Genomic DNA, 12662 nt, shown 5'->3' with positions numbered 1-12662 from the left:
GAGGTGTGTTTAGAGGTGAGGAGCAGCATATTCCTAACCTGTGGTACCCAGGCTGTCACTGCAGGAAGAGCGGGGCATGGTGGGACCATCCCCCCTCCCCAGATGTCCACAAACCCACAATAAGGTGTGCTGCCAGCAGATCGCATGGGAAGGCTCCTCGTCGCTCCCCAGACCTCACGCTTCCGTCACCCCTGAGACCCCCAGACACCCCTCCTGCTCCTTCATAGCAGACCTGCCCCAGGCTGGCCCGAGCCCCCAGCACAGACCGCTGTGCTGAAAGCCACGTGCCTTCCAGCAGCTGAGGCTGTTTGTGTAATTACCGCCATAAAAGACCTCCACCTGGCTCTAGTGTCTGGGCAGGCCTTCCTGTGGTTGTGTTTCTTTTCCCTGCAGATGGCTGTGGTGTCAGCTTGAGGTACCCCACAGATCTGTGGGGTGGGTGTGGGGCGGGTTGTTGTGTGCAGGAGAAATGGTTTGCTGGCTCATCTTGGAACAATGCCTGCCCAGCAAGATGGAAGCTGGGTAGGCCCTCAAGAGACGTGGCGTGGCACGAGCCCTGAGCGCAGGCTGCTCTGGAGATGGTCGATGTCGGGGTGATGAGCTGCAGGAGAGGTATGAACGCTTGTTAGCGTATATCCATCTGTATGTAGATATGTACACGTGTCTGGTAGCAGAGATGGAGCCGCCATGTTTTCCTGTTGAAGCCGTTCGGCTTTCTCCGGCACCATCCTTCCCTCCCCCTCTCCTTTTCCCCCCCACCCAGATGAGTCGATTTAACGCGAGTCTGTCCGTCTGTCTGCTCCCCGGGGCGGGCAGGGGTCGCCTGTGCGGGAAGGGCCGTGCTGCGGGACGGGAGGGGAGGGAAGGGCTTGGGGGGGGTGGGTGGGGGGGGGCTTCAACCGCCGCCCCCTGCCGTGCCCCCTGCCGGCCTGGGACGAGCGGTCCTCAAGCCCGGGGGGTGTTTGCGGCGAGCGGGCTCGGGCGTGCGGGGCGGGAGGACGGGCTCGCCCCTTTGGACGGGGGGGGTCTGCCCAAGGGCCGGGCCTGGCCGCCCCCAGGCAGGTCAGCGGCTCCGGGGCGGGGGGGGGGGGGGTGTCTGCGGATCGGGCGTCACCCGCGGGGGGAGGCCGGCGGGGGGCAGCGGGCCGGGCCGGGGCCCCGCGGCCGCCCGCGCGTCCCTCTCCGCGGCCGCCTCTGGGTGGCACCGCGCCTCCAGGAACGAAGCGCCCGGAGCCGCCCGGCCCCGCCGCCTGCCCGGGCCCGGCCGCGGGGGCTCGGCCGCGGAGCCGCCGCCGTCGGAGCGGCCCCTCCCTCCCCGCCGTCCTCCCCTCCCTCCCCCCGCGCCGTGCCCGTCTCCCCCGTCCTCCCGCTCACTCCTCCAGCCGGTAAATCCGATCCCGGCTGATTGCTCTCGCGTCAAACCACATGATCCCATAAAACATTCATCGCCTCTCCGTCCCCGCGCCGCTCCCGGGATACCGAGCAGCAGGCTCCGCGCTCCCGCCGCAGCCCGGCCCCGGCCTCGGACGGACGGGGGGAGGCGGCAGGGAGGGGGAGGCTCGCCTGGATGCTGACTCCAGCTCGGGGGCTGCTCCTTCCCCCGATGACCGACGGCGCCGGCAGAGCCCCCTCCCCGCGCTCGGGCTGAAGTTTGGGGCGCGGACCCTGGCACGGATCGTACCGCTGCCGCCCGGCTCGGCGACCCCGGACCTGCCTCCCCCGGCCCCTAAGATGAAGAGGGCGATAGCCGAAGGTAGGTGCGGCCCCATGTCCCCTGCCCCTCGGTGTCCCCCCCCCGGGGCAGGGCGCGGCGGACACGTCCTTAACTTCGCTCCGCGCCGGGAACTTCCCTCGATCCAACTTTTTTTTTTCTTCTTTTTTTTTATTTCTTTTGTTCCCCGCGGAGCGGTGCTGCCGCGGGGGAGAGGGGCCGGACCCCGGGGAGGGTGCGGGGGCGGGCGGGCACCGGGCTGACCCCGCTCCAGCCCCGCGGGGGTCCTGGTCGGTTCCCCCCCGCCTCGGCTCGGCCTCGGGGTGTCCGGGGTCCCCCCGAAGTGGGAGCGGGCAGTGCCGCGGGGGCAGCGGCATCGCCGGGGCCGCGGAGCTGCTGGCCGGGGGGGGGGGGGGGGGGGACACACAGGACAGGGGACGGGGCGGCGTGGCGTGCCCCCCCCCCTGCCGGGACGGCGGGTACCGGGGTTGGCGGGGGTGCCCCGCAGCGCCCCCCCCCCCTCCCGGGTCTCCCCTGCTTCGTCTCAGCGCGGTGTCCTGCAGCCGGAGGCTGGGGAGAGCTGGGGGTGCTGGGGGGAGACCCCCGTGTCGGCACACGCAGCATGCGGCGAGGCCAGCCGGACCCTCTGGCTGAAAACAGCCCTTTTTGACCCATTTTGGCAGCCCTGGCGATCGTCTCTGCGTCCCGGTGCGGTGGGACGGGGCTGGGTCTGCGCTGGCAGCAGCAGCGGGGGGCTGCGGCCGCTCTCAGAGCAGCCCCCGTATGGTCGTGGCTTGGCGAGACCCGAAACGGACCCGCGCTGGGAGGGACGCGTGCTCCTGCGCTGCGGGTCCGGACCGCGGGAGAAGCCTGTGCCACCCGGGCGTGCCCGCTGGAAACCCAGCCCGTGGGATGCAGGTTGTGTGGCGAGCAATCGACCCACGCCGGAGCTCCACCGCTGCCCGGGCTGCTGGTCGGGGCAGCGCTGGGCACGCAGAGCCACTTCCCGAGTGTGCCACCCCCAGCTTGCCACGCAAATATAATCATCTCTTTAGTTTCTTTCTTTTTTCGGAGAGCGCTCTGGCTGATTTGTTTGTGATGGTGAAAGGATGTACCCGAGCTCTGATCCGAATGTCACACCGCCTCCTTTAGAGAGTTTGTATCATTTTCAGTTTGGAAATGGCCAATTTGCTCCTGTTTGGGACACGCCTTGGGCGCAGGTTGCAGTGATGCCTTCTCCCGCGGGCCCGTGAGGGATCCTGGCTTTCCAGCATCTGTTTGCGGCGTGCTGCGCTGTAGCCTGGCGCGTGGGCTACCCGTCCATCTCGACCCGCTGGCTGTGTGCCTGCACACGGAGCCCCGGTGCCGGGGTGGTGGTGCGGGCTGTTCGTCCGCCGCGGTGCTGTGGGACGGCTGTCGGCGGTGCGGAGCAGCGTCCGGGTGACGGGCGTGGTGCAGGCGCCCGGGACGGCATCGCTCCTGCCCGTCACCATCCTGCTGCGGCACAGCACTTTGTGACATTCCCGGCTGCTGCCAGCGTCGTGTGAAACCACACAGAAGATAATGAAATATAAAAACTGTGTTACAAGGGCTTTATTTATAGAACAAGGCTTTGAGGGGTTTGGGTTTGATTTTTTTTTTTTTTTTTTTTTTTTTTTTTATTCCCCCCCCCCTGCAGTTTGAGTTGCTGCTGTGAGGGGCTGGGTAGCTGGGATTGCTGGTAGGTGTGACTGCAGAGCCCTGACGAGCCTCGGGAGGTTGTGTTTAGAGGAGTGACCACCCCGGTGTATCTGGACCATGTTTCCCACCGCGGGCTGCCAGGATGCTGCCAGTGCCTCGGAAGCAGAAATAGCCACCAGGGGCGGGTCGGCAAGCAGAGCTCTCGCCTGGTGTGCTCAGCACTTACTGCCTTATTAACACAATTCATTTACATGGAAAGAGGTCTTTCCATGCTTATTCGTTCATAAAATTTATTTTTGAAAAAAATGAACACAAAACCCTGTAATATGGGAGTCTACCCCAACCTCAGAGACTATTTAATCACTGATATGAGAGCAGCTCGTTCTTTTCTTGAGAGAAAACACCGTTCATCAGTGTATTATTTTGTTCCCTTTCTGCGCAGTGTTTGTGTGGTGTCAAGGGGCCGTAGGCTTTCCTGGGCTTCGTCCCCTCTTCCCCACTGGGCAGCACGTACCTCAGAGCTGTGTTCTGTGGGACCATCAGAGGGTGTGTTTGGAGATGTTTCCTGAGGAGGAACATCAGGGCAAAGAAGTGGAGGTGCTGTCACACTGCTCCGTGCCCGGGAGTTGTATCGGTGCGGATGTCGTGGTGTCCCTGCTGGGTCTGTGATGTTTTCCCCACTAACAGCGCTGGAGAAAGCTGGTCCCGAAAATAAGTTAATTAGAAGTGGCGAGAAGGCCACTGCTGCTGTGGCTTGTGGGCAGCGTGTGCCTGTGCTGCTCACCACCAGCTCGGGGAGCATGGCAGTCCTGTCTCAGCAAGCCAGGTCCTTCATTAATTACCTCCATCCCATGTTCAGATGCTCTGGGCTTTGCTTGAGTGGAAACCTTTCGGAGCCTGTGAGGAGGAGTCGGTGGTGGGAAGGAGCAAGTGGAGGAAGGGGACAGTTTGCTGCATGGCTGAGATCCTCCCTCTGCTTTCATCTGCTGCCTGCCCTGCTCAGGAGGCTTGGAGGGAGAGGGCAGGGGAATGACTGTCTGTCCGTGGAGCTGGAAGCTGGCAGGGGATGTGGGGGTCCGCAGCTCGCATCCCCACAAATGTCTCTGACAATCAGCATGCTGGTAATGAAGGCCGTGTGTCTCTGTTGTCTTCTGACACCAGCAATGACTTTGGCCATCAAGCCTTCCAAAGGAATAAGCAAAATCTGAAAAGTCCAGCTGTGCCTGTGTGAATTTTCCATGTTCTTCAGCTCGCAGGCAGCGAGGGAGACTGAGATGGTGGCAGGGAGGGGAAGGATGCTCCAGCGGCCAGCTCTGGGGCACCCTGCGCGCACAGTGATGCTGGCTGTGGGGAGCTGCTGCCCTGGAGAGCACGGAGTCTTCCTCCCCTTCCCATCTCCCCAGCCCGGAGGGAGAACTGGCTCAGCCAGAGCCTCGGCCCAGAGCAGGGCGAGAAAGATTGCGAAGAGCTGAGCTCCGATCTCTGCTCGGAGCCCGCACACGGCTCTGGGAGTGCTTCGGGGAGGGGAAGCTGGAGCTGCCATCCCAGGACAGGACTCGCCCTGCGCATCCGGCCGGAGGCAGAGCCGGACCGAGAGGAAGAAAGGAGCCGGTCTAATGAGGTGTGCACTCTCTTCCCCTTGGATTTGCAATGCTTTCTGCTGCTGTCACCTTCATTAAGACACATCTCTGAGTGCCAAGCTCCTCTTTTGATGTTCCTGAAGAGGACTTTTTTTTTTTTTTTTGACGCAGGAGACTCGCACACAGTGGAACAGGAGTATCCTGTGCCACTGCAAAGAGGTGTTGTACGAGGCAGCATCACAGCATGGTGCCTGCAAGGGCTGGGAATTGTGCTAGGGTTTCTCCCCCGGGTCCGTGCAGAAGGCTTGGTGCCGTGCCCTAGAGCCAGGCGGGTCTGTCTGCGATTCGTGAGCAGCAGGGTTTCGGGGCTTCTCCATCAGACACACAGAGGTGTGGGAGGGAGGAGGGAGGCTTGTCTACAGAGCCCGGCCTCTCCTCCCCATTCATGCTTGTGGCTGCAGCTCCTGGAGGCTTCCAGAGACCGAGGGAAAAGGAGACAATTGCGCTGGGAGGTCGTAATCAGCAAACAGGTGCAGAGGGTGGGTCCTTCCGCGTTTGCGCAGAGATGCCCAAGCGATTCGTACAGACCTTGGCAAAGCGTGCACGCTCACCCCGCCTGTGCTGGTGCCTGATGGTGGCACCGGGACGCGCCGCAGCGTCAGCTCTGGGTGGCTGGCTGCCCGTTACGGTGGTACTCGGTGCTGGTGTGCAGGCGAGGAGCGGCATCGAAGCGGCAGCAGTATGTCATGCGGGGTGTGCAGCGCGCGTGGAAAGGCCCTGCCCATGCCTGAGCAGAACGCCTCTGCGCGTGGCATCGCGCAGGCTCTGCCCGTGTTCGCTGTGCCGTTAGAGCTCCTGGAGGGCAGGGCTTCTGGGCTCCCGTCTCAGCCCTGCTTCTGGCTTCGCTGTATCCTTGACCACCTCAACGAGCCTTTCTGTGATTTAGTTTCAGCTTTTCCAGCTCTAACGCTGGGGGAGTGATGCTGAGTTGTCTCCCGAGGGACGCGGGACATGCTGAAAGGTCAGCCTGGAGCTGAAGCGTGGAGGTCTGTGCAACTGCCCATCACTTCTTTAGCAGTGACCCAGTGTCAGGTGACAAGACCGATGATGTTCTCCTTACGGGTGTTGCTGTGTCAGCGGCAGGTTTGTGTCTCTGGTCTGGCCTGCTGTCCTCACAGCCTTCGCGTTGTGACTTGGAGCTGATCAATAGCACCAGGAGATTTTACGATATTTATCGTCCCTCTTGAGTCTCTGCTCCTGGAATCAGGGGGTTAGAACAGTGCTTGGGTTTTATTTTGTAGCCTTCCTGGTTGTTGAGAAAAGCAGAAGCATTATGCAAGTGTGTGCAAAATGTCGAGGAAGCTGAAAGCAAGAAAGCACTGCGATGCTGTGATTTTTTAGTACAGGTTCTTGGTAGCTCAGTAGCATGAGGCATCAGTGTGACGACTGGTGAGTAGCGGGCTGCAACCCTGCTCCCCAGACAGCTGGCGGTGTCAGGGTCCTCTCTGCACGGGTCAGGCAAGGCAGGGCTTACAGAGTATCTGTTTTCATAAAACCGTGGAATGGTTTGGAAGAGAGATCTGGAGGTATCTAGTCAACCTCCAGCTCAAAGTACAGCTGATTTCAAAGCTGGATCAGGTTGCTCAGGGCCTTGTCCTGTCAAGGATGGATGTTGTCTCCAAGGGTGGAGATACCCTCTGTTCTTCCATCGCTTGAGACTTCTTGGCCTGTCTGGCCAAGGCTGCTCAAGCCCTTTGCTGCCTGGCCTGAGTCAGGACCATGAGTGGCCCATGGCCCTTTGGTGCGGTTGTGGTCCTCTTGTCTGTCCCTAGGCATGGCGGTGGTGGAGCAGGAGCGCATAGTCCGTGCTTGGTGGGAGTAAGCGGTTGTCCGTGTGAGCTCAGGAGCAGGCGTTGAGGGAGATACCAAGGAGGACCTGAGACTGGGCGTCACAGCCGGCGTCCCTGGCAGGGACACTCGGGAAGGCAGCAAACACTCCCAGACATTTCTGTCTTGCGCCTGTGTGTTTGCTTTTCGGACTGCCTTTGGGGATGAAGGCCTTGGATCCTGTATCCTGGTTATAGCTCTCCCTGCATGGTGTCCCACATGAATATTAGTTAAAGCAGACTTTCCCAGTGACTCTTTAGTCCTCAAATGCACATTGTGCTGGAAGCCCTTCCTGGGCACCGTCCAGCAGCAGAGACCTCTCTGAGGACATGGTTTAGAATCATAGAACAGAATTGTAGCATGCTTTGGCTTGGAAGGCACCTTTAGAGGCCATCTAGCACAACCCCCTTGCAGTGATCAGGGACATCTACCATTAGATCAGGCTGCTCAGAGCCTCGTCCAACCTGGCCTTGGTTTAGGATGACCAGATCCCAGAGTCCTGGAGGTGCTGGTGGGAAGGGCCTGCTAGGAGGGTCCAGGCTCCTACCCTGAGTGGGGCTATGGCTAATGTCAAGTCTGCTATGGCTTTCTCTAGCCAAGCTTTGGAAACCTCCAAAGATGGAGACTTGCTGGCCTTTCCCAGCCCTGGAGCTGGTTAAAAAGTTTTTTGTAATGTCTGAACTGAACCTCCCAAGCTGTCCACAGCTCCTTGGTGTGTCATCTGGTCTCACAAAGGTGTGTTTGGCTCCGTTGTCCTTGTAATTGCCTTTGAGTAGCTGTAGGCTGCAATCAGATTGCCCCCTCACCTCCTCGTTGCCAGACTCAGCCATCCTAACTCCCTCTACCTCACCCCGTAGGACATATGCTTTAGGCTTCTGAGCATCTAGCTCACCCTTCACTGGACGTTTATGGATTCCCTGTGTTTATTTTGGGCTCAGGGGACCGCAAGTGGACACGGTGTTTGAGGTACAGCCTCCTCAGTCGTGACCAGAGCGGGGGAATTTACTGCCCAGCTCTGCTGTCCATGCTCCTCTTGGCAGGGCCCAGGATGTAGCTGCTGTATTCATAGCAAGGTCGACCATTTACTCATACTCACCTTGGTGTCCACCATAGCTCCCAGACTGTTTACAGCAGACCGCTGCTTATGGTTTGCAGGCTGATATCGATGCATGGAGTTGTTCTGCCCCAGGTGCAGAACTTCATGCACTTCGTGTCCCAAGTGAGTGCTTCCTAACGCTGTTCTGCTTTCGCTCATTCAAAAAGCTTGGGCATTTAGGTAAACAGGTGCCTACCTGCATATGAATTTGTTCCTTTACTGTACTGAAGTGTTATTTAGCAGTGGCCAGAAACATTTGAAGAAGTCCAGGATTCCCATCCGGCACTTCACTTCTCCAAATCACTGCGCTGAGCGGCTGCTCCTCATGCCGCTGCCCAAGTTCCAGGCCAGGCAGCTGAGGAGAAGCTAGTCTGACATGAGTTGCCTTCTTCCTTCCACTGCCAATGTCTTCAGGTGATCAAAGTCCTTTTGCCAAATGATGCTTGTTTTGCTGTTTACCTCCCTATTGACTCAGAAAAGCTTTCTCGTCCTGTGTTTCTGTGCTTTATCTGAGGAGGTCTCCATGAAGGTCTGGAGAGTCTTTATTGTCAGCTATGCTTTGATCCCCATCCGCAGCTGCAATTCCACATGGAGATGAAAAAAATGCCCAGAGAAAGCAAATGCAAATGCACCGGCAGAGTGAGGTTCGCTGCCTGGATGGGAGTTTCCAGCCCGTCACAGCTTTGCTCCGTCTCGTGGGAGTTCGCCACGCTCCCTCAGATGGCTCTTTGAATGGTGTTGCCTTTTTAACAGTTGTGCTTGCTTTTATCTCTCTGTGTTGCACCTTCCGCTGGAAACAAAGGAACGTTTGCATTCAAATTTGATGCTTTCTTTTCTCCCCTGAGTGCAAGGGATAATTATAGTGCCTTGCATGGACTTGTACTAATTGATCAGTTATTAGTGATAATTATAATTTACATGATGGTTTAGGAAGAAGGGGCATGTCTACGGTAGAAGTGATGCTCGAAGACAACAGTTCAGAATTGCTTGCGGATGTGTCAGATCATCTCCTGTGTGCTGCTTATTGGGGAAATGTGGGGTTTGGGGTTTTTTCTTTTTTTTTTTTTTTTGTTAAGAACAAATCCTTTGCAAGAACCATCTGGCTGCTAAATTCTTCTCCTGAAGCTGTGCAGTTTGCTGGGAGTTCATTTGTGTCTTTAGCTACTAAAGAGAAAGTAAAAGTGACTGATTAGTCTGAGACTGAGACCATTCACATCAAAGTGACAGATTTTGTGAGCCAGATTTGGGAAAGTGTTTAAAAGTGGTGTGTTTTCATTAAATTTTGAAGACTGTGGGCAGAACTGTGCTCTCGGCACTCCAGCACAGCTCTCAACTCTGCGCCCTGCGTCGTTATGCCAGAGTGAATTGTGTGGCTGTTAAAATTTGTGTGTGCTTGTTTGATGACTTTAAATATTGATTTGAATTGTGCATCTTTCTTAAGGCTGTGAGTGGTGATCAGAGCCATGTACAACACCCTGTGCGCAGAACACAGCAACGTGCGCGGGGAAGAGGCGTGAACTCAGTCTGACTCCTAAGCAGAAAGGAGGAGGCAGAGAGGAAGGGAGAAAATCATTGGAGGCCCCGAATCCAGCATTCCCTGCTTCCAGGCACCACGGGGGGCTTTGTCAAAAACACGCTGCCGGGCAAGTTGGGATTTTGGAAGCCTTTAGCGAGTGCCGGTGTCGGGCTCTGAAGGCTGCATTCCCTCCTCTGACAGAAGGCATCTTTTGAAATCCTAAGAGCAAACGCTGAGTTTGTGAACCTTGCATTTGTCTCTGCAGTGGGAGGATCACCTGAAAGCCCATGGGACCTCCAGGACTTGCCCATCTCCACGGCGTCAGCGCGTTTCGAGGGGCGGTGGGGAATCGCAACCCGAGCAGCTGGGCAGCAAAACCCTCTCCGCGGGCGCTGGTCCCTTCCCACGCATACGCGTCCCGCGCGGGTCCGGCTGCGATAGATGCCGCTTCCCACGCCCGCGTGAACACGGTTAGCGTTGGCTTTACACTAGAGGGCTGTCTGTCCCTTTCCCTTCGGAGAACAGGCGTGAGCCCTTGTGCCAGCCGAGTGCTACAAGGATGATGAGGGGACTGGAACATCTCCCCTACGAGGAGAGGCTGAGGGAGCTGGGCTTCTTCAGCCTGAAGAAGAGAAGGCTGAGAGGGGACCTAATAAATGCTTACAAATATCTGCAGGGTGGGTGTCAGGAGGATGGGGCCAAGCTCTTTTCAGTGGTGCCCAGTGACAGGACAAGGGGCAATGGGCACAAGCTGAGGCACACGAAGTTCCGTCTGAACCCGAGGAAGAACTTGTTCCCTCTGAGGGTGACAGAGCCCTGGAACAGGCTGCCCAGAGGGGCTGTGGAGTCTCCTTCTCTGGAGATATTCAAGACCCACCTGGACAAGGTCCTGTGCAGCCTGCTGTAGGTGACCCTGCTTCGGCAGGAGGGTTGGACTAGATGACCCACAGAGGTCCCTTCCAACCCCTACTATTCTGTGATTCTGCCGGCAATGCTCCCATTGCTCGCGGTGCCCACGCTGTCGGACAGCGGAGTGTTTTGTCCGGTGGGTAATGCTGCGGGCTCGTGTGTGCCGCTCGCTGCCTCTCCGTGCTGTGCGGGAACACCCCTGTCCCGGTCTGCAGGGCGCTTGGAAGCCGCCTGTCTCTGAAGTGAAGCCCCTCTGGTTTTACCGCCAGGCTCTTGGCCCTCCTGCATGGGTCGGCAGCCTTTTTGTGGGGACCAGCAGGCTCCAGACTGGCGTGGTGTTCCCCTCCTGTTTGTTTGGGAGTGACAGCACCGAGTGCTGGCGCAGGGGCTCGCTCTGGGTTTCCGTGAGTGTGGTGTTTTCTGCTGCTGCCCCAAACATCTGCACACCCGGTTCAGCAAGCCATGCTGTGCACCCGTGTGGGAGCTGTGTTGGAAGGGGCTACCCTGCGGGCAGGAGGAGGGTCCTCAGCGTCCTCGGGCTGCAGGAGGCTCAGCAGCTTTCGTTCCATAAGCTCATGTGGGACGGCTTCCTCCGGCTCTGCTGCCAATGGCTGGGCTGGGACCTCTGTGGGGACCTTGGCCCCATGAAGGCCAACTGCTTCGGGTCCGTGCAGGTGCTTGTCACAGATTTCTCTAATTCTGTCCACGCTCACATCCACCTAGACCGAATTTAACTCTGGTAAGGGTGAAAGTAGCTGAGGTTTGCCTTTGCTTAACAAACATGGTTTGAATTCGGACCTTTCCTTGAAGCGGGATAGCTGCCTGGAGAGATGCAACCACAAACACGAGCCCCTCGGTGACTTCCAAGTGCATTGTGCCAGCTGCGTTCAGGGTGTTTCGTTCCGTTCCTGGGTGCCTGTGCGGTCACCGTTTGGTTGATTCGGGCAGGAGCGGTGTTAGCTGAGAGCTGCCAAGTCCTCGGGCTCTGCTAACGAGGGTGTGCTCCAGCGAGTGGGGCTGGAGGTGGGGGGGTGTGGTGGGGCGGCCGGGAGCTGGCAGAGGGGGGCCACTGATGGGGTGGAAAGCAGAGCTGGGCAGCTCAGTTCTTTGTCAGCAGCTGATTTATCAAGTCCAGGGACTCCTCTCCCTCCCTCTTTTCTCAATTTGCAGCTAATACATCCTGAAGGGAGGGGGGAATTAATAATGGTAATTACAGCAGCTCGCAGTCCCGAGCGGTAGAGTTAACCACGTGTGTGGTGATGGATGGTGGGAGACTGCCCTGCCACGAGGAAGCTGGGCGTGGAGATGGCCTGCTGGACCTGCTCCCCATCCACCACCACCACGGCTGGGACGGCAGCTGCTGCCAGATGCGAGGCAGGATGGGGACCGGCTCCGCGGAGCACGGGAAGGCCTGCAGAGCACCTAGCTCTTTCCAGAAACCCACTGCAGTGTGCGACCAGGGCGGGATGTCGGTGCGAGAAGGCAGCGTGCTGATGCTGCCCTTCCCTGCCTGTGGTGGGGATGTTCCTGGGGAGCTGCCCAGGCTGGGCTGGTGGGCTGCGTCCCTCCGCCCCAGCCCCTGCTTCCCCGCGTCCGCACTCCTCTGTGGAGACCGATAGCTGCCAAATCCCTCCTTGGCTGGTTCAGTTTTAGTCCACAAAATGAATCTTAGGCCCTCTGGGTGAGACAGCAAAGGGATTCTGCCAGCCGAGCCTGTCTGGGCGTTATGGGGGTGTCGGCTCCGGCAGGCTGTGGCGTGTCATCTTTGAGCCTCAATTTCTGACATGTGGGGAAGTGAGACTTCATCTGGGGCTTGGAGGCACAGTCTGGCCGAGAGTCTGTGGCTTGCACCCAAGACTGGACAAGGTAATGTCTTGGGATGGGTGTTACCCACAAGACAGATGAGCTGTCTTCTGGTCCTTTTGGAAAGAGCCTCTTCCAACACGGCGTGCTGTTTGCTGCTGGGGCACTGGCTGTGCTCCGAGGGAAGCGCGCTGCCTGGAAATCGGGCAGCGGTTATTTAAATGGTGTCCCCGGGTCAGCGAGCACCGCTCCGTGCGGCTGCATCCTCCCCTGTGTGCCGCCGAGGGTGGTCCTGAGCCCCAGGAGCAGCTCCGGCTGGGGCTGCCGCTGGTGTCGGGCAACGCGTCTGCCTGGGCTCCGCTTCGTGGCTTGACGCGTGGCGTTGTGTCTGGACAGCGGCCCTTTCCCTCCCGGGCTGGAAGGGAGCACCGAGGGAGAGCACAGTCGAAGGGAGACGTTTGTACGAGTGACACGATAAAT

The 12662-nt window shown here is 58.7% G+C and overlaps 1 protein-coding gene across 1 annotated transcript in view; it reads left to right on the top strand.

The window, feature by feature from the left end:
* Positions 1-1442: 1442 nt before the first annotated feature.
* Positions 1443-12662, top strand: part of RTN4R (reticulon 4 receptor) — a 78071-nt gene continuing 66851 nt past the window's right edge. The window contains exon 1 of the mRNA XM_075434127.1: positions 1443-1753. Within this exon, the coding sequence (XP_075290242.1) occupies positions 1732-1753 (22 nt within the window). The 5' untranslated portion in view covers positions 1443-1731. The remainder of the gene's footprint in view (positions 1754-12662) is intronic.

This window comes from Opisthocomus hoazin, chromosome 12 (assembly GCF_030867145.1).
Source record: "Opisthocomus hoazin isolate bOpiHoa1 chromosome 12, bOpiHoa1.hap1, whole genome shotgun sequence".
Lineage (NCBI taxonomy): Eukaryota > Metazoa > Chordata > Aves > Opisthocomiformes > Opisthocomidae > Opisthocomus > Opisthocomus hoazin.
The sequence above is the reverse complement of the archived record's forward strand: the minus strand, read 5'-3'. Positions and strand labels throughout refer to the sequence as shown.